Source organism: Rhinatrema bivittatum, chromosome 1 (assembly GCF_901001135.1).
Source record: "Rhinatrema bivittatum chromosome 1, aRhiBiv1.1, whole genome shotgun sequence".
Classification (NCBI taxonomy): Eukaryota; Metazoa; Chordata; class Amphibia; order Gymnophiona; family Rhinatrematidae; genus Rhinatrema; species Rhinatrema bivittatum.
This window is the reverse complement of record NC_042615.1, coordinates 409,827,012-409,849,464: the sequence shown is the minus strand read 5'-3', so window position 1 is coordinate 409,849,464 and position 22,453 is coordinate 409,827,012. Positions and strand designations below refer to the sequence as shown.

The 22,453-nt window shown below is 45.1% G+C and overlaps 1 protein-coding gene across 1 annotated transcript in view; it reads left to right on the top strand.

Annotated features, from left to right (window-relative positions):
- Nucleotides 1-22,453, top strand: part of DNAH6 (dynein axonemal heavy chain 6) — a 3,261,518-nt gene that overhangs the window by 182,675 nt on the left and 3,056,390 nt on the right. Inside the window, 1 exon segment of the mRNA XM_029602297.1 lies at nucleotides 22,267-22,401. Coding sequence (XP_029458157.1) covers nucleotides 22,267-22,401 — 135 coding nt within the window.

Sequence of the window (22,453 nt, the reverse complement as noted above, 5' to 3'; positions counted from 1 at the left end):
CGGCTAAATATCACCAAATATGGGGATATTCAGCAGCATAGCTGTGCTGCTGAATATGACATGTAAGTTAACTGGATAAGTTTTGACCAGGTAACTTACCTAGTTTTTTTGTTCTGAATATCTAGCCTTATAAGTTTAGCTAGCACCTCATGAACACACTTTTCTGAAAATCTATTGAAGTTTACCTCACTTCCAGTCCATTTGGATTCATTTTTTGTGATCCTGTTTCTGGTTCTTCCTCAGTAAACATAGAAGAGAAACATTTGTGAAACAATTCCACTTTTTTCTTGTCATCCTCTACATATTCCTTCCCTTCACTTGAGTCTCACGATGCCACTTTTGCACTTCCTCCTATCACTAAAATAGGTCATGTTCTCCCATTTTACCATATTTGCTATTTTTTCTTCAATTTGCATCTTTGCATTCTTGGCTAGTTTCCCAGCGATTTTAGCTTTTCCAGAAAATGTTGCCTGTCTTCTCTCTGTGATCTCTTTCATTGTACAAATACTAACCTTTTTTTCTCCCTTTTCAGCTACTACTTTCAAAAACTGTAGTGGACTCTTTTTTCTCTTTCTTTAATTACTTTTAGCGAAAAGGTTAGTTGCCTTTACAGTATCTCCATTTAGTTTTGTCCACTGCTATTTTACGATTTTCCCATCCAGCTAACAACTCCTTCAGATCTTCTCCCATTTTAATAAAGTTAATTTTCCTAAAGTCTTCGACCATTGCCATTGAATGAACCTTCATTGCCTGTGCTTTAATTCAGAACCACAAAGTTTTTTTTAAAAGAAAAAAATTAATTGATTGCAGAACTATCCTGAGAGGTAGGGACCCAACGTTGGGATAGTGCAACTTGAGTGATCATGAGTGATGAGGGTTGGATAACTCCTCAACCTGAGTTGATTTCTGATAGACATTTCCCACTGGGCCAAAGGGGTGCTATGAAAACCATAATCTCCTGGTTTATTCTGAGTAGCAACAAGGTCTTATCTGCAAGAGGAATTGGAGGATATGTGAACCCCAACAGCAGAATTGCCTTATACCAAAAGGTAAGGCAATCCACTGAGGAGGAAAGCACCGGAGTTAGTTTACTCTGGTGTGTCCCTAGCAGACACTGTCATTTTGAAGAAGAAAGAAGAGGACTTCAGTATACGAGGCCTGGGATCTGGCCTCCAGATCAGGGCTCCAATGTCATGACTGGGCCCAGTCCTTGGTCTAGGCCAAGGCCCAGGCTTCAGGGCCTGGCCTCTGGGCTGAGCCACAGAATTGGGCCTGGGCCCTGGCTGAGGCCAAAGTGTTGGGCTCTGGCCTCAGCGTCAGGCCTACAGTAAGGTATCTAGATTAGGCCTCCAAGCCTGGCCTTTGCATAGGGTCTAAGCTGAGGTTGCAGTGGCCTAGGTCTTCACAAGGCTGAGGCTTTGGCCTGGGCCTAGGCCTCATCAGTGGATTCCCCTCGGACCAGGTAAGTTGGGGCCAGGGCGGATCCTGGTCCAAACATTTTTCTGAATGGGAGTTTTGAATGGGGAGGATAGCAGTCCTTCAGAGGCCTTGTTTCTTTTTTAAATTTGTTTTTGAGATTTTTTTTAATGTTGATTTCATTTTTATAAAATCAAGAAAACTTTTGCGCCTCTGCTCGTGGACCCCATCCCGCGAGCAGGCCATCCACCTTACCGCTATCACTGCTGCCGGGATGCTCTGCTTGTGCCCCGGTCCTGGCGCTGCCACCGCCTCCTTCCGCGGCAAGAAGTGCCGTCCCGGGACACCCTCACCTTTGCGGCAGGGAGCCACCGCCGTTTTTTCCCTTCGCAGCCTAAGTGCTGCATCCACTGACTCCGCCTCCGGCGGGGGAAGCCACCACTGGGACTTTCTCTGAGGCTGGAATCCAACACCGGTGCTGCCTTACCTGTGTGGTCTGTGCGCTGCCGCCAGGACCTCTCTCTGCCATGCTGCTGTCCTCTGTTCTGCTTCCACTCCTGGGCCCTTCTTTGGTGCCGGTGCGCGTCTCTTCAATTTATTTAAATGGCCAGTTGCGGGGAAAGGCTGGTGGCCCCACCGGAAGCCAGCCTCAGCTTGTTTCCTGCTTCAGCCCTATAAAAGGGCTCACTTCCAGTTCCTCAGGGCCTTCGTATCTGGAATCCAAAGTTGTATGTGCTGCTCTTCGGATCAAGGTCCTCTGTGGTCTTCACTTGTCTAGATGCCTCTTCTTTCCATGTCTTTGATGTTCCTGGTCTTGTTCCTCGTCAGAGCTCCTTCGTTGCCTTGTCCTTGTTCCAGATGTCCTGATGTTCCAGATATTCCTTGGTCCTGATGTTCAGAAGTCCTAATGTTCCAGAGGTTCCGTTGTTCCATGCCCTGATGTTCCTGAAGTCTTCCGAGTTCCAAATCTTCCAGCTCTTTGAGTCCTCCAGATGACCACCCCAAGGGTAAATCCATATTGATCCGGTTCCTGTTTCTGGTCATTGGAGCCTCGTTTGGTTGATCCTCTTCCGGTGCTTGTCCCGCTCGTACGTGGTCCGCGACCAGCCTTCCCATGTTGTGTAGGGTGTGCAGTAGGGCAGGGTGGTCTGTGACCAGCCTATGGGGGGTTGTATAGGGTGCCCTGAGGGACAGAGCCCACCTGTACCTTCCAAGTTCCAAGTCCTCATCTGAGTCTTCCAAATTCCACGAGTCTTCATTTGAGTTTTTCAAGTTCCTGTCTTGCCTTGTTCCTGCCCTCAGCCTCCGTCTGGCCTCACTCACTCGTCGTTCTCAAGCGACTGGTCCAGAAGGGCAACAGAGTGGCCGAGGGCTACTCCTAAGACCAGCATTGCGTTGCTGGGTCTCATTGGTGTGTATACGTTCAGCGAAGGGCCGATCCTGCCTTGTTCCTGTTCCGCCCGTGCTTGCATGCATTCACCTCCCACGGTGTGCCTTGGGGGCCCCTCCTTGAGTCATGTCGTGGTTCAGGGGCTCACGCTGTCCCATGAGCTAGCGACCATGCCTCCATGCTTTCAACACCAGCCATAGCTCGCTCGCAACAGGATACGAAGGCCATGAGTTCAGTGAGCATGTGCCTGTGACGGGTTCAAGTTTCCTGGATATTTTTTGAATCTTGTTCCTTGCCTAGAAATTTTTGCTCCTAGTTTCCTGGATTCTTGCCTAGTTAAAATATGTTTTTGCTGTTTGCTTCGTTTTTTGGTATGTCTGGATTTTCACGACCCGCAGGAGGTGCCTGCATCCAGATTTTCTTTAAGCCAGTCCAGTCCTGGAGCTCTTCTCGACTAGCAGGAGGCACCTGTACTTGTTCCAGAGATGTGGGGTTCCATCCTGGGTTCCACATGATGTGCAGGAGGCACCTGCGCCCAGGTTTCCAAGTCATCATTACTAAGCTCTGTTTCTTCATCGATCATCATCGAGCTTCAGGGAGTATATGCCTACTTGAATCAGATTACAGCGACTCCAGGTCCTTGGGTTTGACCGACCTGCAGAAGGCACCTGCACCCTAGGCCTGGCTTTGATCCGCCAGTTCCAATTCAGCTCATGCTTTTCTCAGCTTGGTGCTTGTCATGGGACTAATTATAGCTACCATCCTGATGCTGCTCTGCACAAGTGGGAAGTCCAGCTTCAAATTCCATCCCAAAGTTCCTGAGATATCACTTTGTTGGGTCTCTTCGCCTTAATTTCACCATGGCAAGTTGTTTTGAATCCACAGCTTGTAAACCATCATCCTTCTGGTATTCTTTGCACAGCTTCTGAGCTTCTAAAGACTGGATTGGGAAATCCTGACTTATTGTTCATCTGTTCATCTGATGCTGTCTTCGCTGCCAGACAAAAGTCCGAGATTGCCATCTTCAGGCTTGTCTGGAAGGCCCGCACCGTTCTTCTGCTCTCCTTCCATCCAGAAGGAACCCTTGCTCCATCTAACGACTGCTCTTCAAGAATGACCAAAACTTGCCAGCTTTTCAAATTGTTTTACACCAGTAAAGGTTGCCGCTGCAAGGATTGCTGCCATCGACTGCACCTACCAACCATCCCGATGGTCGAAGAGTGTTTCCTTAAACATGGCTGGAATCCTTCACCTGTTTCCAAGCCTTACCTTCTGGAGCTTTACCACCCACCTTGAAGCAGCTTAACTGATCCGAGTCCAAGGGATTGCTTCTGCCACTATTCTGGAGATCCCTTTCTAGGAAACAGCTTCCTGTGTAAAGTTGAGCATTCACGTCTATCACATGGGAGCCTGCATTAACATGCAAATTATACCTGAGATGCAACTTCCTTCTTGACCTTATAAAGGGACTTCTCTCGTCCATCTGGCTTTTCAAGAGTTTGGGTTCAGTAACCCTGTGCATTTCTCCATTTCATCTGTCAACTGCAACTCCATGTACCATCTATCATCAAGTTATAGAATACGGCCCAAGGCCAGTTTTCCATCTTTTAAGTAAAGTTTAGACTGTCTTTCTCCACCTGGTACTCCTCGTACCAATGTTTTTTAAACAAGTGGTATCTGCAAGTTTGCACTCTACTGATATACCATCTTGCATCCAAGATTCCAACAGTGATGCCTTAAACCCACTATCTAGCTATGGCTCTCAAGAAGATACTGTGGAGGTGTTCGTCACTCATGTCTTGATTTAATAAAAATCTGAACTGGACCATCCCACTACCTCTGAGCCTCCAATTCAACCTGGGTCATGTCTTTTCATGAGCTCATTGTGTCTACGTTGTCTTCAGTATGTTGCTTGGCCTCATCGCTTCAGTTCCTTACAAGTCTTGTAGATCTTGTGTTTGGACCCCCAAGTTCCCCAGCTGGTATAGATATGCCTTCTTGTCTTCAGCCGTAGAGAAGAGGCTGAAGAGGGGGCTTTGAGGAGGGGGTGCTATTGCGTCCCTGCTTGCGGACACCATCCCGCGAGCAGGCCCTTCACCTTACCGCTGTCACTGCTGCCGGGATGCTCTGTGTTAGAATCTGCTGTGCTGATGGGAGGAGCAAGCAGATGGGAGTTAGCAATCTGTTATAGTTAGCGCCTGGAGTGGGAGGAGTTTAGCAATCTGATATGCTCCGTAGGCGGAACTAGCAATCTTGTTATGATATAGACTGCTGAGTTGGCAATCTGTACCAGCGGAGTGCTAGAGAGGGTACTCAGCTGGAAAGGAATGTAAATAGGTGAATCCTTGAGCCGATGGCAGATGACAGCGCCCCCAGGAGGGTATCCTGAGAGGGACCACCAGCTAGGCTTGGGTATGGAGACAGACACAGATAGTTCTTTTATTAGACAGGTTAGTAGAGCCACCAGAGGTGGCAGTAGTGAGCTGATATGCTCAGCAGAGCTGAAGTCCCTCAGATACTGGAACTGCGATCCCAGGGTTGCTGAGCTGTAGAGAGACTATAGATAGTGAGTAGACAGGGTATGCTGTATTCATAGCCAGTAGTAGATAACAATCTCACATAGATTCTTAAAGAGGCTCAGTAGCTGGAAAGAGTTAGGCCCTCGAGGAGCGAGTACCTGGTTCCAGGGAAAGCTCTGAGAGAGCGGTGGTAACTCATGAATGTCTGTATCTGTGATAGCTTCCAGGCAGTAGAGAATCTTCAGATTATTCAGGAACATGGGCCCTCGAGCGAGTACCAGTTCCTATCTGCAATCTGAAATAGAGAAAAGAGAGCGAGGCCCCCGAGGAGCGGGTACCTCTGGTAAGTCCAAGGAGGCAGAGTAGCTTGGAATGAATCCCAATCCGAATCCGTATTCATGTCCGATTCGTAGTCCGGAATGCATGTCCTTGCTAACTCAATCTGTTAGCGAAAGTGAAGACCTCTTATGTTGGAAGCGGATGACGTCAATACAGGGGGATGCCCCTGAGGTTCGCGTCCTTGCTGGTACATACTTCGGAGCGCGCGCGCGCCCTACGTCATCAGGAACATGGCAGATCTGCAGCATCAAGCCGGTCCGGGGATGCTGGGGAGAAGCGGCATGGAGACGCCGCGGCAGCAAGCCGTCCATCAGGCCGGAGGGAGTCGCCACAGAGGTAGAGAGGGTGAAGCGAGAACATAAGAACATAAGAAAATGCCATACTGGGTCAGACCAAGGGTCCATGAAGCCCAGCATCCTGTTTCCAACAGTGGCCAATCCAGGCCATAAGAACCTGGCAATTACCCAAAAACTAAGCCTATTCCATGTTACCATTGCTAATGGCAGTGGCTATTCTCTAAGGGGCGGATTTTCAGAGCCCTGCTAGCGTAAATCCGCCCAAAACCGGGCGGATTTACGCGAGCAGGGCCCTGCGCGCCGGTAAGCCTATTTTACATAGGCCTACCGGCGCGCGCAGAGCCCCGGGACTCGCGTAAGTCCCGGGGTTTTCGGAGGGAGCGTGTCGGGGGGGGCGTGTCGGGGGCGTGCCCGAACCGCGCAGCGTTTTCGGGGCGTGTCGGAGCGTTCCGGGGGCGGGCCCGGGGGCGTGGCTACGGCCCGGGGTGGCCCGGGGGCGTGGCCGCGCCCTCCGGACCCGCCCCCAGGTCGCATCCCGGCGCGCAGGAGGCCTGCTGACGCGCGGGGATTTACGCCTCCCTCCGACAAAGGTAAGGGGGGGTTTAGACAGGGCCGGGCGGGTGGGTTAGGTAGGGGAAGGGAGGGGAAGGTGAGGGGATGGCAAAGGAAAGTTCCCTCCGAGGCCGCTCCGATTTCGGAGCGGCCTTGGAGGGAACGGGGGTAGGCTGCGCGGCTCGGCGCGCGCCGGCTATACAAAATCCATAGCCTTGCGCGCGCCGATCCAGGATTTTAGTAGATACGCGCGGCTCCGCACGTATCTACTAAAATCCAGCGTACTTTTGTTTGCGCCTGGAGCGCAAACAAAAGTAGGCTATTCGTGCTCCTTTTAAAATCCGCCCCTAAGTGAACTTAATAGCAGGTAATAGACTTCTCCTCCAATAACTTATCCAATCCTTTTTTAAACACAGCTATACTAACTGCACTAACCACATCCTCTGGCAACAAATTCCAGAGTTTAATTGTGCGTTGAGTAAAAAAGAACTTTCTCCGATTAGTTTTAAATGTGCCCCATGCTAACTTCATGGAGTGCCCCCTAGTCTTTCTACTATCCGTAAGAGTAAATAACCAATTCACATCTACCCGTTCTAGACCTCTCATGATTTTAAACACCTCTATCATATCCCCCCTCAGTCGTCTCTTCTCCAAGCTGAAAAGTCCTAACCTCTTTAGTCTTTCCTCAAAGGGGAGCTGTTCCATTCCCCTTATCATTTTGGTAGCACTTCTCTGTACCTTCTCCATCGCAATTATATCTTTTTTGAGATGCGGCGACCAGAATTGTACACAGTATTCAAGGTGCGGTCTCACCATGGAGCGATACAGAAGCATTATGACATTTTCCGTTTTATTCACCATGCCCTTTCTAATAATTCCCAACATTCTGTTTGCTTTTTTGACTGCTGCAGCACACTGTACCGACGATTTCAATGTGTTATCCACTATGACACCTAGATCTCTTTCTTGGGTTGTAGCACCTAATATGGAACCCAACATTGTGTAATTATAGCATGGGTTATTTTTCCCTATATGCATCACCTTGCACTTATCCACATTAAATTTAATCTGCCATTTGGATGCCCAATTTTCCAGTCTCACAAGGTCTTCCTGCAATTTATCACAATCTGCTTGTGATTTAACTACTCTGAACAATTTTGTGTCATCTGCAAATTTGATTATCTCACGCGTCGTATTTCTTTCCAGATCATTTATAAATATATTGAAAAGTAAGGGTCCCAATACAGATCCCTGAGGCACTCCACTGTCCACTCCCTTCCACTGAGAAAATTGCCCATTTAATCCTACTCTCTGTTTCCTGTCTTTTAGCCAGTTTGCAATTCACGAAAGGACATCGCCACCTATCCCATGACTTTTTACTTTTCCTAGAAGCCTCTCATGAGGAACTTTGTCAAACGCCTTCTGAAAATCCAAGTATACTATATCTACCGGTTCACCTTTATCCACATGTTTATTAACTCCTTCAAAAAAGTGAAGCAGATTTGCGAGGCAAGAATTGCCCTGGGTAAAGCCATGCTGACTTTGTTCCATTAAACCATGTCTTTCTATATGTTCTGTGATTTTGATGTTTAGAACACTTTCCACTATTTTTCCTGGCACTGAAGTCAGGCTAACCGGTCTGTAGTTTCCCGGATCGCCCCTGGAACCCTTTTTAAATATTGGGGTTACATTTGCTATCCTCCAGTCTTCAGGTACAATGGATGATTTTAATGATAAGTTACAAATTTTTACTAATAGGTCTGAAATTTTATTTTTTAGTTCCTTCAGAACTCTGGGGTGTATACCATCCGGTCCAGGTGATTTACTACTCTTCAGTTTGTCAATCAGGCTTACCATATCTTCTAGGTTCACCGTGATTTGATTCAGTCCATCTGAATCATTGCCCATGAAAACCTTCTCCATTACGGGTACCTCCCCACATCCTCCTCAGTAAACACCGAAGCAAAGAAATCATTTAATCTTTCCGCAATGGCCTTATCTTCTCTAAGTGCCCCTTTAACCGCTCGATCATCTAACGGTCCAACTGACTCCCTCACAGGCTTTCTGCTTCGGATATATTTAAAAAAGTTTTTACTGTGAGTTTTTGCCTCTACAGCCAACTTCTTTTCAAATTTTCTCTTAGCCTGTCTTATCAATGTCTTACATTTAACTTGCCAATGTTTATGCTTTACCCTATTTTCTTCTGTTGGATCCTTCTTCCAATTTTTGAATGAAGATCTATTGGCTAAAATAGCTTCTTTCACCTCCCCTTTTAACCATGCCGGTAATCGTTTTGCCTTCTTTCCACCTTTCTTAATGTGTGGAATACATCTGGACTGTGCTTCTAGAATGGTATTTTTTAACAATAACCACACCTCTTGGACATTTTTTACTTTTGTAGCTGCTCCTTTCAGTTTTTTTCTAACAATTTTTCTCATTTTATCAAAGTTTCCCTTTTGAAAGTTTAGCACGAGAGCCTTGGATTTGCACACTGTTCCTTTTCCAGTCATTAAATCAAATTTGATCATATTATGATCACTATTGCCAAGCGGCCCCACCACCATTACCTCTCTCACCAAGTCCTGTGCTCCACTGAGAATTAGATCTAAAAATGCTCCCTCTCTCGTTGGTTCCTGAACCAATTGCTCCATAAAGCTATCATTTATTCCGTCCATGAACGTTATCTCTCTAGTGTAACCCGACGATACATTTACCCAGTCTATATTGGGGTAATTGGGGTAATTTGGTTAGCTTCCCTAATTTCTCTTAGCATTTCACTGTCCGTCTCACCATCTTGACCAGGTGGACGGTAGTATACCCCTATCACTATAGTCTTCCCTGACACACAAGGGATTTCTACCCATAAAGATTCAATTTTGTATTTAGTCTCATGCAGGATGTTTATCCTGTTGGACTCTATGCCATCCCGGACATAAAGTGCCACACCTCCTCCCGAGTGCTCCTCTCTGTCATTGCGATATAATTTGTACCCCGGTATAGCAGTGTCCCATTGGTTATCCTCTTTCCACCATGTCTCTGAGATGCCAATTAAGTCTATGTCATCATTTATTGCTATACATTCTAATTCTCCCATCTTACTTCTTAGACTTTGGCATTAGCATACAAACATTTCAAAGTTTGTTTTTTGTTTGTATTTCCATTCTGCTTTTTAATTGATAGGGATAAGTTAGAATTTTTTAGCTCAGGTGAGTTTTTAGTTACAGGCACTTGGACTACTTTTCTAATTATTGGAACCTCACTGTCGGGATTCTTTTTTTTTTTTTTTTTTTATACTTTATTAAAGATTTTAAACAATACAGTTGTAAAATCAAAAGAACAAATTTTGTATGCAGGAAAACAATATTTCCACAATCCCGTAACATACTTGTTTGCAACAAAACTCCTAGTCCACAACATGGGAGGAACTTAAAAAGAAATAATAATCACAAATATTCTGTAACACACTAGTTACATACGGGAGAATATTTTTTACTAAGCAGCCTAAATCTCAATCTTTTTCTTTATCTTCCAGAAAGGTTTCCAGGTGGGTGGGGTCATGGAAAATAAATTTATTCTTATGGAGAACAACCACACATTTACAGGGAAATTTTAAAAAGAACGTGGCTCCCAGAGTTAATACTCTCGACTTCATGTTCAGAAATTGTTTTCTCCTTAATTGTGTGTTACGTGACACATCAGGAAATATCTGGACCCTTTGTCCGCAGAATAAGAAATCCTTATTCTTGAAATATTTTTGCATTATTAAACTTTTGTCACTTTCTCTACACAGAGTTATCAAAAGTGTAGCTCTTTGTGGAATGTCATCCATTGATGATTCCAAAAAGGAAGTTAAATTAGGTGACTGCTGCTGGACAAGGTCCATGCCTTCCCCTTCCACCTGGCTCCTTAATCTGGTATTCATGACATAATAAATTTTTGATATACTTTTATCATCTATTGTTGAAATTGACAAAACCTCCGTTAGGTATTTTTTAAGTAACTCATTTGCAGATAAGAGTCTGGTGATAGGAAAATTCAAAAATCTTAAGTTCCTGACTCTTAAATCATTTTCCAGATTCTCCATCTGCTTATGAGTTACCAAACTGTCTTTGATATAAGAGTTATTAACAGCTTGTAGAGATGAAACTTGCGCTGTTGTTATTTTACCCATCTCCTCTAATTGTTTTAATCTACAATCATGTTTTTCTAGAACATTTTTAAATTCCACAGAGGTTTTGTTATTCTGACTTATAGCATTAGAAACTATCTTCTGAAGTTCAGTTATTGCCCTCCAAACATCTCCCAAAGTAATATTTTGTGGGTCTATGGACTCTGGAGCTACACTCTGTAATCCAGAGCTCGCCATATCCCCATCCAATATTACCTCACTACCCCGCATGGGGTTAGAAATATCACTCGCAGTTGGGTTAACAGCTGCTTGCAAAATATTTGGGGATGGTTGGGTAGGGGAATCCATCAAAGATTGAAATTGCTGCACTTGGCCTGGGCTGTCTGATGCGCCAGAAGAGAAAGATATGTCAGGAATTGATTCGCGAGCAGATTGGCTCACTCGTCTTATTACATGAGAGTCTATGGGACCCCTTGCCACTTGTACAGCCGGCGAAGAAGTCCACAATTTAACCTTTCTTTTCTTCCCCATATAGAAACCAAATTACATGCAAAAACAAAATTCTTACCAAGGGGCGTGCCCCTTTGGCGCGCGGCTTTGGCCGCGCGCCGGCGGCTGCGCGCCGCACCTGTCCCGAATTTATCCGGCGTTCCGGCTCCCCTGGATGACGTCACTAGAGGGGCGTGGCCTAGGGATAGTCCGGGTGTTACCAGCTTTAGATGTTAAACAAAGCGCATCGACTGAATCCCTTCTGGCCTCTCCTCTCCTCTCAACGGAGAGGTTTCTCCGCTCGAATTCCTCCAGTTCAGGGTCACACCTGTCCCGAATTTATCCGGCGTTCCGGCTCCCCTGGATGACGTCACTAGAGGGGCGTGGCCTAGGGATAGTCCGGGTGTTACCAGCTTTAGATGTTAAACAAAGCGCATCGACTGAATCCCTTCTGGCCTCTCCTCTCCTCTCAACGGAGAGGTTTCTCCGCTCGAATTCCTCCAGTTCAGGGTCACACCTGTCCCGAATTTATCCGGCGTTCCGGCTCCCCTGGATGACGTCACTAGAGGGGCGTGGCCTAGGGATAGTCCGGGTGTTACCAGCTTTAGATGTTAATCAAAGCGCATCGACTGAATCCCTTCTGGCCTCTCCTCTCCTCTCAACGGAGAGGTTTCTCCGCTCGAATTCCTCCAGTTCAGGGTCACACCTGTCCCGAATTTATCCGGCGTTCCGGCTCCCCTGGATGACGTCACTAGAGGGGCGTGGCCTAGGGATAGTCCGGGTGTTACCAGCTTTACTGTCGGGATTCTAATGCATCATTAGTATCCTTTAAAGATACCTCTCTCCGAACCATGCGCTGCTGAGCGACTGTTGGCTTTTCCCTTTGTTCTAGTTTAAAAGCTGCTCTATCTCCTTTTTAAAGGTTAGCGCCAGCAGTCTGGTTCCACCCTGGTTAAGGTGCAGCCCATACCTTTGGAAGAGACTCCCCCTTCCCCAAAAGGTTCCCCAGTTCCTAACAAAACTGAAACCCTCTTCCTTGCACTATCGTCTCATCCACGCTTTGAGACTCCGGAGCTCTGCCTGCCTCTGGTGACCTGCGCGTGGAACAGGGAGCATTTCAGAGAATGCTACCCTGGAGGTTCTGGATTTAAGCTTTCTACCTAAGAGCCTAAATTTGGCTTCCAGAACCTCCCTCCCACATTTTCTTATGTCATTGGTGCCCACATGTACCACGACAGCCGGCTCCTCCCCAGCACTGTCTAAAATCCTATTTTATTTATTTATTTATTTATTTATTTATTTATTTAAAGTCTCTTCTATACCGATAGCCGTTCGCACATCGTATCGGTTTACATAAAACAAATAACTTTTGGGCAGAGCCCTTACAAGTAACAGACGTATACAATTAACAGGAAGTATGGACAATACTGAAAAGCATAACAAAAATCAATAAATACAACAACTATAATATAATAACAATGTACAGGATCCAGCGTTCGTAAAGCATTCTTAGTCAAAATTCGGTGGAGGAGGTAACAGGAATGGAGTATTGAAATATTACTCGAGTGCTGATAGAGTGTTTTTTATATAGGAGGTGGTGACATGGGGTAGGCTTGCTGGAACAGCCAGGTTTTAAGTTTTTTTTTTAATTTGGGAGTGGAGGTCTCGATGCGTATATCATGAGGCAAGGAGTTCCATATTGTGGGGCCTGCAAGGGAAAAAGCTCTACTTATGGTGGCGGAGAGTTTGATAGATTTGATGGATTGGGTACGTAGGGTTCCTTGTAGGGCTGGGCGGGTAGGTCTATTAGAGGTGCGGGGGAGGAGGGGGGGGTTGATCCAGTTGAGGTTTGAATTTAACAGACTTTTATGGATAAGGGAGAGTGCTTTGTAAAGTATTCGTGAGTGTATTGGGAGCCAATGTAGTTCGATAAGTGTGGGAGTGATATGGTCTCTTTTATTAGAGTTTGACAGTATACGAGCCGCAGCGTTTTGTAATAGTTGTAACGGTTTGGTGTGTGTTGGGGGATTCCAAGGAGGAGGGCGTTACAGTAGTCTATTTTAGACAGAATAATAGACTGTGCGGAAATCAGAATAGTGTAGCAGAGGTCTGAGTTTTTTTATCGTTTGTAGCTTAAAATAGCAGTCCTTTATGATTGAGTTAATAAATGGTTTAAAAGTGAGATGATTATCAATGAGGACACCCAAATTGCGAATGTGAGCGGAGAAAGGGGTAGATGCGTATGCGAGTGGGATAGCTGGAAGCGGCTGCTTATTAGAAATGATTAATAGCTCAGTTTTGTTGGGATTTAGAGCCAGGTGCATGTCTGTGAGGAGTTGGTTAATGGAGGAAAGGCAGGATTCCCAGTTTTGTAGGGCATTTTGGATGGAGTCAGAAAAGGTGAAGATGATTTGCACATCGTCTGCATAAATGAAATGCTTGATGTGAAGGTTGGTGAGAAGAGTGGTGAGGGGAAGCATGTATATATTAAAGAGGGTAGAGGAGAGGGAAGAGCCTTGGGGCACACCTTGAGGGAGACTGAAAGGATCAGATTCGTTGTTATCAACTAAGACAGTAAAAAAGCGATTTTGGAGATACGATTGTATCCAGGCGAGAGCATTACCAGCGATCCCAATAGATCTGAGGATGTTGAGGAGGACAGAGTGATTGACAGTGTCAAACGCAGCGGAGATGTCAAGCATAGCAATCAGATAAGAGGATCCAGAGTCGGTACCTCTGATGAGTGTGTCGGATAAGGAGAGTAGTAGGGTTTCAGTACTTAAGTGCTTCCTGAAACCATGTTGGGTTGGCGGGAGAATATTGTGTTGTTCAAGGTGAAGGGAAAGGCGAGAGTTAACTAGTTTTTCAAGGACTTTAGCTAGAAGGGGTAGGTTGGAAACAGGTCTGTAGTTAGACAAAGTGGCAGGGTCAAGATTGGGTTTTTTGAGTAGCGGTTTCACTACTGCTTGTTTAAGAAAGTTAGGGACTGTGCCATGCTCTAGGGAGCAGTTGAAAATATTGGATAGCGGTTTGGCGATAACTTTGGGTATAGATAGTAGAAGTTTGGAGGGGATAGTTTTAGAGGGATGTGATGAGGGTTTCATTTTTCTTAGGATGTTCTCTACTTCCAGGGAGGAAGAAGAGTCAAAAGAGGAGAGGGTAGCTGGAGCGCTGAGAATAAGAAGAATGATATTGTTATTATTGTGAGAAAAGTGTGCTGTGATGGAGGCAACCTTATCTTTAAAGAAATTTGCTAACTCATTGCAACGATTCTTGGAGGTGCTTGCTTGTTGTTGCGTGTGAGAGGGAGTGGTAAGGTCAGCAACCATAGAGAAGAGGGCCTTGGGGTTATGTTGCAGACCTATCTAGGTGACACGTGAGGTCTGCCACCTTCGCACCAGGTAGGCATGTTACCAGGCGATCCTCACGCCCACCAGCCACCCAGCTATCTACATTCCTAATAATGGAATCACCAACTATGACGGCCGACCTAACCCTTCCCTCCTGGGCAGTAGGCCTTGGGGAGATATCCTCAGTACAAAAGGATAATGCATCACCTGGAGAGCAGGTCCTTGCTACAGGATCCTTTCCTGCTACACCTGGTTGGTGCTTTCCCATCATGAGACCTTCTTCCTCCAAGGCAGCACCAGGGCTGCCAGTCTGAAGTTGGGACTTGGCTACTATGTCCCTGAAGGTCTCATCTATATACCTCTCTGTCTGCCTCAGCTCCTCCAGGTCTGCCACTCTAGCCTCCAGAGATCGGACTCGTTCTCTGAGAGCCAGGAGCTCTTTGCATCGCATGCACATGTACAACTTCTCACCGGTGGGTAAAAAATCATACATGTGACATTCGATGCAAAAGACTGGGAAGCCCCCCTCTTGCTGCTGGACTGCTGCCTTCATCTCAATTTTGATCAGTTCCTAGTTAAGTTTTAGGTTGCTATGGGAGTAGGAATGTGTCTAACTTCCTTTAAATGTTTTAGTGAATTCACTATGTGTCTGGTAGTGGCCTACCAGGGTCTGATCGAATTCTCAATAAAGTTTTTGTTGATGCTTTTTTTTTTTTTTTGTGAAAGTGGCACCTGCCTATAAATTAAGGGATGAGCTAGGGGTGGGTGGGCGAGGGATGGGAGGGTTGGGAAATACAAACAGTCTAACTTCAGTTAGTCAGCCTGAGTGACTCACTGCTCCCTTGATTAACAAATGTTGGTCCCTATTCAAACCCAATCACACTACCTCAACACCTTTCCAAGGTGAGTAACTGAGCTGAACTATTCAACTTTTTTTACTTTGGTATACACTGCTCCTAGCTTATTTCTAGCTTCTGGCTACTTTTTGGGTTGTTTTTTTGTTTTTTTTTTTTCAATACAAGCACTCAGTTAGTATTAAATACAAACACTCAGCTCTTTAAAAGTCTGGTGTAGGGTGTAGAGCAGCCACGAACGCAGCACTCTGCTTGCGTCCCGGACCTGGCGCTGCCACCGCCACCTTCCACGGCAAGAAGTGCCGCCCAAGGATGCCCTCACCTTTACGGCGGGAACCCCCCGCCGTTTTTCTCTTCGCGGCCTAAGTGCTGCTGCTGCTGACTCCGCCTCCGGTGGGAGAAGCCACCGCTGGGACTTCCTCTGGTGGCTGGAAGCTGCAGCTGGCACTGCCTCCATCTGTTCACCACCGCCAGGACCTCTGTCTGCCACGTGGCAGGGACGCCGCTGTCCTTGGTCCTACTTCCACTCCTGGGCCCTTCCTAGTTGCCGGCGAGCGTCTCTTCAGTTTATTTAAAGGGCCAGTGGTGGGAAAAGCCCACAGACCCACCGGAAGCCAGCCTCAGCTTGTTTCCTGCTTCAGCCCTATAATAGGGCTCACTTCCAGTTCCTCAGGGCCTTCGTATCTGGAATCCACAGTTGTCTGTGCTCCCCTTTGGATCAAGATCTTTCGTGGTCTTCACTTGTCTAGATGGGCCTTCATTCCATGTCTTTGATGTTCCTGGTCTCGTTACTCATCAGAGCTCCTTCTTTGCCTTGTCCTTGTTTCAGATGTTCTGATGTTCCAGATGTTCCTTGGTCCTGATGTTCAAAAGTCCTAATGTTCCAGAAGTCCCGTTGTTCCGTGTCCAGAAGTTCCATTGTTCCATTCTCTGAAGCCCTGATGTTCCTGAAATCTTCCAAGTTCTGAGTCTTCCAAGTTCCAAGTCTTCCAGTCCAGATGACCACCCCAAGGGTAAATACATATTGATCTGGTTCCTGTTTCCGGTCTTTGGAGCCTCGTTTGGTTGGATCCCCTTCCGGCACTTGTCCTGCTCCTGCATGGTCCGCGACCAGCCTTCCCAGGTTGTGTAGGGTGTACAGTAGGAGAGGGTGGTCCGTGACCAGCCCATGCGGGGCTATGTAGGGCATCCTGAGGGACAGAGCCCACCTGTTCCTTCCAAATTCCAAATCCTCGTCTGAGTCTTCCAAGTTCCAAGTCCTCGTCTGAGTCTTCCAAATTTCACGAGGCTTCATCTGAGTTGTCCAAGTTACTGTCTTGCCTTGTTCCTGCCCTCAGCCTCTGACTGGCCTCACGTACTTGTCGTTCCCAAGCAGCGGGTCTGAAAGGGCTACCGAGTGGCCGGAGGGCTACTCCTGAGACCAGCATTGTGTTGCTGGGTGTCATTGGTGCGTGTAGGTCCAGCAGAGGGCTGGATCCTGCCTTGTTCCTGTTCCGAAGTTCCTTGCCTTTGTTCCAGTTCTGCCTTGTTTCTGCTCCGCCCGTGCTTGCATGCCTTCACCTCCCATGGTGTGCCTTGGGGCTCCTTCTTGAGTCGTGCCGTGGTTCAGGGGCTCACACTCTCCCATGAGCTAGCGACCGCGCCTCCATGCTCTCAACACCAGCCGTAGGCCATGCTCGCAATAAAAATGAAGCAAATATTAAACAAAGTTAAATTTATAGAAAAAAAACACCTTAATAACGAAATTAAAAAGTAAACCATTTTTTTTCCGCAGCACATCCCTATTAAGAACTAAAGGTCTAAGGGGGTCTGGCATTTCCCTCCACCATTCCCACCCGCTCACCAGTTCATTTATTTTGCTCACAATCATTCCTTCTATGCCTCTTTCCCTTACAACTCTTCCATCCCAACCCTAATCTTCCCATTCTCCCAGTACCTTTGAAAATAGCCATGTCAGCAGGTATTGTGGTATTCTGTTGCTGTCATTTCTAGTTTTGCTATGTCTGCAACAGCCTTGGCCTTTTATCTGGAGTAGACTTGAAGTCCTTAGAAAATCCACACAGTTTGTTCTCTTTCTTATGACACCTAAAAACCTGGAGTTACTGCTGCCAAGTGCATGCTTTCTAATTGTCTAGCAGATTGCATTCTGTTATGGCCAGGCAAGACTGAATCTAGTGGGGCATATCCAAGATGTATTTATTTATTTATTTTTATTTATTTAACATTTTTTCTATACCGAACTTCATGACAAGCTTCATATCAGGCCGGTTTACATCAAACTTAGGGGTTAACTTAACAAAAACCATATAACATGAAGGCCGAAGCGCAGATACAAATAACAGGGAGAATGAACTTGGAGGCTAGAGTAACCAGGAAATAAAGAGCAGAAAAAAACCGGAGAATGAACATGAATGAATATACAATTACTGGGTTGGACATTTAGACTATTGAGCTAAATGAAAGCATTGTTGCGATGTTGAGCTTAAGGGAAGGCTTGGACAAAAAGCCAAGTCTTGAGTTTTTTCCGGAAGGTAGTCAGGCAGGGTTCCAGTCTTAGATCAGTCGGCAGGTTGTTCCAGATGATGGGCCAGCTGTGGAAAGTGCCCGTTCTTTTGTGGAGGTTAGTCGAGTGGATTTAGTTGGGGGAACTTGAAGGGTTCCTTTGTGTGCCGCTCTGATGGGTCTTGCAGATGTGTATAGTTTGAGTGGTAACTGAAGATCTAAAGGAAGTTGGTTGTGTATGGATTTGTGGATAATGGTGATTGCTTTGTGCAAAATTCTGTATTTAATACAGTATCAGAACCATTTCAGCAGCAGTAGCCTGTCTAAGATCAGTCTCCATGGAGGAGGTCTGCAAGGCTGCCATATAGAGTTCTCTTCATAAATTCATATTTCATTATTGCTTGAAGAGGGACTCCCAATGGGACAGTAGGTTTTGCCAGTCTGTCCTTAGTTGCCTCTTTGAGGTGTAGAATCCAACTCCATCCCCACTAAGGTCCATTATTTTGGTTCCAGGTTGCCTCTTAAAAAAGATAGTACATTAAAAAATGTCTTGTTGCCAACAAAAACAGTATTTTTACATTTGCACTGTTTCAGATTTTCCTCATTTTTGTTCAGGACAGTCTCTAGCTAGGGAATTCCTATGTGTAAGGACTGCCATCTTACAAGTCCTCAGAGCAAGCAGAGTTGCTAGCCTTTAACATGTGTTCTCTGAGGACAGTAGGATGTCAGTCCTCACAAAACATACCCACCTTTCCTTGTTCTCCAATTTAAACTAAAATTATAGCCTGAAGGGGGTCCCCAATGGACACATAAGAGTATATAGCATGTTGCTATTGCCCAGTAGGGCATGCTGAAAGTTTCTAGAAACTTTAAAATCAAATTTCCATTCTAGATTCCATCTGATGATGTCTCCTATGCATGAGGAATGACATCCTGTTTTCCTCAGAGAACACCTATTATAGGTAAAACTCTCCTTGTTCCCCTTTTTTTATTGAAAGGCAATGCATAGCTAGTGATTAAAACCTTTCCTAGGAGAAAGCAAAGAAGCATATTTGTAAAACGTTTTTTCTGAGGATGGTAAGATAATCAGCTACACACATACCCTTCCTTCTTCTCTTGTTCAAATACATTATATTAAAGGACTAAGGGGGGTTCCATGAGTGATGAGTATGGGAAAGTTCATGCATGCCTGGAAAAACGTTTTTTTTAATTTTATTTTTATAATTATCATTTATACATTCATAATCAAATGCATATACAGAAAAGGAGGATTTTATCAATAACAATATAAGAAAATATTTCTTCCTTAATTAAACATTTAAGTCTAAATCTACTCCTTCCAAGTCCACATTATAAAGGGGGAGGTATTCCCAACCTCATTACAATTTTCAGTGTTAAAAAGAAAAAAGACTAGCTAGACTGTTATACAGAGAGGTCTCTTAATTTACGTACATTACAACAAGCGTTCTTACGGTGTTCTCCCAATTATGCAGAGCTTACAACTTCACTTGTTTTATTTGCCAAGAAATGTAATACTTGTTCTGGAGTAAAAAATACATAGGTGTTCCCCTGATACTTCAGGATACACTTACAAGGAAATTTAATTAAGTAAAAAACTCCTAATTCTAGTACTCTACTTTTAAGATTCAGAAATTCTTTTCTCTTCATCTGTGTTACTCTTGACATGTCTGGAAAAATGCTTATTTTATAGCCCATAAACAATTTTTGTTGATGGCGAAAATATAGTCTCATAATCCATTCTTTGTCTGATTCTATGAGGAAAGTATCTACCATTGTGGATAGCACTAATAATTCCTCATTTGTTGACTCTGATATTCCAGATATATTCATCAGTGGAGAGGCTGGTGTGAGCATTTGAAGGCCCTCTTGGTTTAAGGGGCCTTTTTTAAATGGTGGTATAAAATATGCCTTAGATATTATTGGTAAAACCTGTTCTGAAATCTTAAGTGTTTGAAGCATATATTTGTTCATAGCATCCTTTGCTGATTTCAGTGGTTCTTTGGGAAAATGTAATATCCACAAATGTTTCCCCTTTATTGCATTTCCAGCTTTTCCATTTTATTCGTTAGATCTCTATTTTCTTTAACCAAGTTTATCTGAAGATTGTTATTTTCCTGGATTTCTTTCTTTAGCGTCACTATATTTTCAGTTTTTTCAATCATATTCTTTTCTAATTTGTCCACACGCTGTTCCATAGCGTTTTGGGCTTCTACCACAGGGTTTATTTTCATCTGTAAATTTTTATTCAAAATCTGAATGGCTTCCCATATTTCATCCAAGGTAATTCACTCAGGTCTTACCATAACCAATGGCTCAGCGCTCCTTGGGGGAACTTCTCAGTCATTTGTTGCCTCTCCGGGCAGGGCTGGTAGTATAGACGGGATCCCATTTCCTCTGGGTGAGGGCTTCGGTATGACTGCCTCCAGATCAGCAGTCTCGCTTCCTTCCCCTCGCTCTTCCTCCCGGAGTCGCTCTACCAACCTCGCTTCTGCTGGATTCTCCGGAGCCTAACGCATAATCGGGGACAACGATGTTTGCAGTTCATGCAAGGCCCCGGTTTCCTCTTCTTCTCGAAGGCCTTTCTGCGAACCTCCTCCATCTGATTCCAATCCTCTCTGAGTCAGGTGAGCATCCATCGGCCCAATAATTGAAACAGCTTGGGGCGCTATAGGTATTTTGTGTTCCCTAGCCCGGTGCTTTCGCGCTGAATGGGCAACAGAATTTTGGAGAAGCTGATGAGCTTGAAGGGCAGAATCAGGAAGCCAATCAGAAAATATATGGAGGTTGGTATTTAAAAAAAACCTGTACTCATGAATTTATGAACCTAAGCGAGTCATTTTCTATCCATATCGCACGCGAAAAGTCCCTTTTCGCATGCAATAGCAAGCGGGGGGCGGGGAGGGAAGGAGTCGGGGCGGCGAGGAGGCGGACACGGCGGTATCTTTGCTGACAACGATAAGGTAAGCCTCGTTATCGTCGCCAGTAGCGCACCCAATAGCACCACCTTTCACGGTGGTGCTATTGGGTGCTAAAGCTGGCAGCGATAACACCGCAGTGGTGTGATCACTGCCGGCTTTCGCAGGCCCGCCCCCTGTTAATGCCGGGATTCACCATTCTCTGCGAAAATGGAAAATCCAGGCCTAAGGTAGGTACCTGATAGGCACCTATTTATAGCCTAATTTAAGTCCCTAAGGGGGTCATTTACCAGATGGATCGCACACAATAAGGGACGTTTCTCATGTGAAAAGTCCCTTATCGCGTGCGATACCAAGATGGGGGCGGATTTGGCCCCGGAAGAGGAGGAGTCGGTTGCGTCACCGGGGCTGACTCCGCGAAGACGCCGCGGATGACGAAAAGGTAAGGGCCTTTTCGCATCCTATCTCGCGCCCAATAGCTTCACCTTCTATGGTGGTGCTATTGGGTGCGAAACCGGTAGCGATCGCACCGTGGTGGTGCGATCGCTGCCGCCTAGCGCAGGACCGCCCCCATTTCAGCCCCCCGCCCCTCATTACCTAAAGGTATCGCAGGCCTGCGATACTTTAGAAAATGAGGCCCCTAAGTTTTCTGTATTAAAACCACCCACATTGTTTGTCAATATGTACGATTGTTTAAAATTGATCCCCATTATGGAATTGAAACAGAAGGGAGCTGCAGAGTATAGCTATGTGAGCCTAAAAGGAGATGGAAGGCTCAATGGTTACACAAAAACCTTTGAATTGGATAGGATAAACAGTAAAGAGATGATAAATGAAGTCATGGAGATATAGGGGATGGGAATACTAGGAGATTCAGGAAAGTAAAGGACTACAGTTTTCTGAGAGTTGAGCATTAGGAAATTTGAAAGTATTCAAGAAGACATCATAGAAAGTCATGAGACAGATGAGAAAATGTGAGAAAGATTTGGACAGTAATAGTAAGAAAAAAGAAAATATTTAATTAAATCCAGGGATTAGGTATAGACTGAGAAAAAGCAAGAGCTCTGAGGGACACCAGCAGAGAGAGAGAGAGAGAGAGAGAAAACAATTGAATAACAAGTTATTTACAAATATCTTAATGCAGAGAGGAGAATCAGGAAAGGGAAGTACCAGAAAAGTGAGGGAGGTTAAAGTAGATTTGAGAGTATGATGATCGACAATACTGAAGCCACTGAGAGGTCAAACAGAACAAGGTCAGTGGAGTAACTAGAAGAGGAAAAATGAATGTGATAGAAAAAGTACTGTGAATAAGAGAGCGTAGGTTGGACTGGATATAGTGAGAGAAAGTAGAAAGGAAAAAAACTTAAGGATTTAATAATAGATTATGTTTTATTAACACTGATATAGCTAAAGTAATTATTAACACTGATATAGCTAAAGTAATTGTTTTATTTGTAATTGTTTTTTGTTTTTGTTTTGCTGTTATACATAAAGTCTTTGAGACCTGCAGTCCTTAATGTTCAAGAAATGTGTCATAGAATCAGTGACATGGTACTGTGCCGTATAGAAAAAGGCTACACATATAGTTTGGAAGAATTTACAGATGTTCAGTTCAAGCTCCTTGAAGAGGTAAAATAAATTGATTCCTTAAGATTCCTTAAGATTATTTTATTTGAACTTT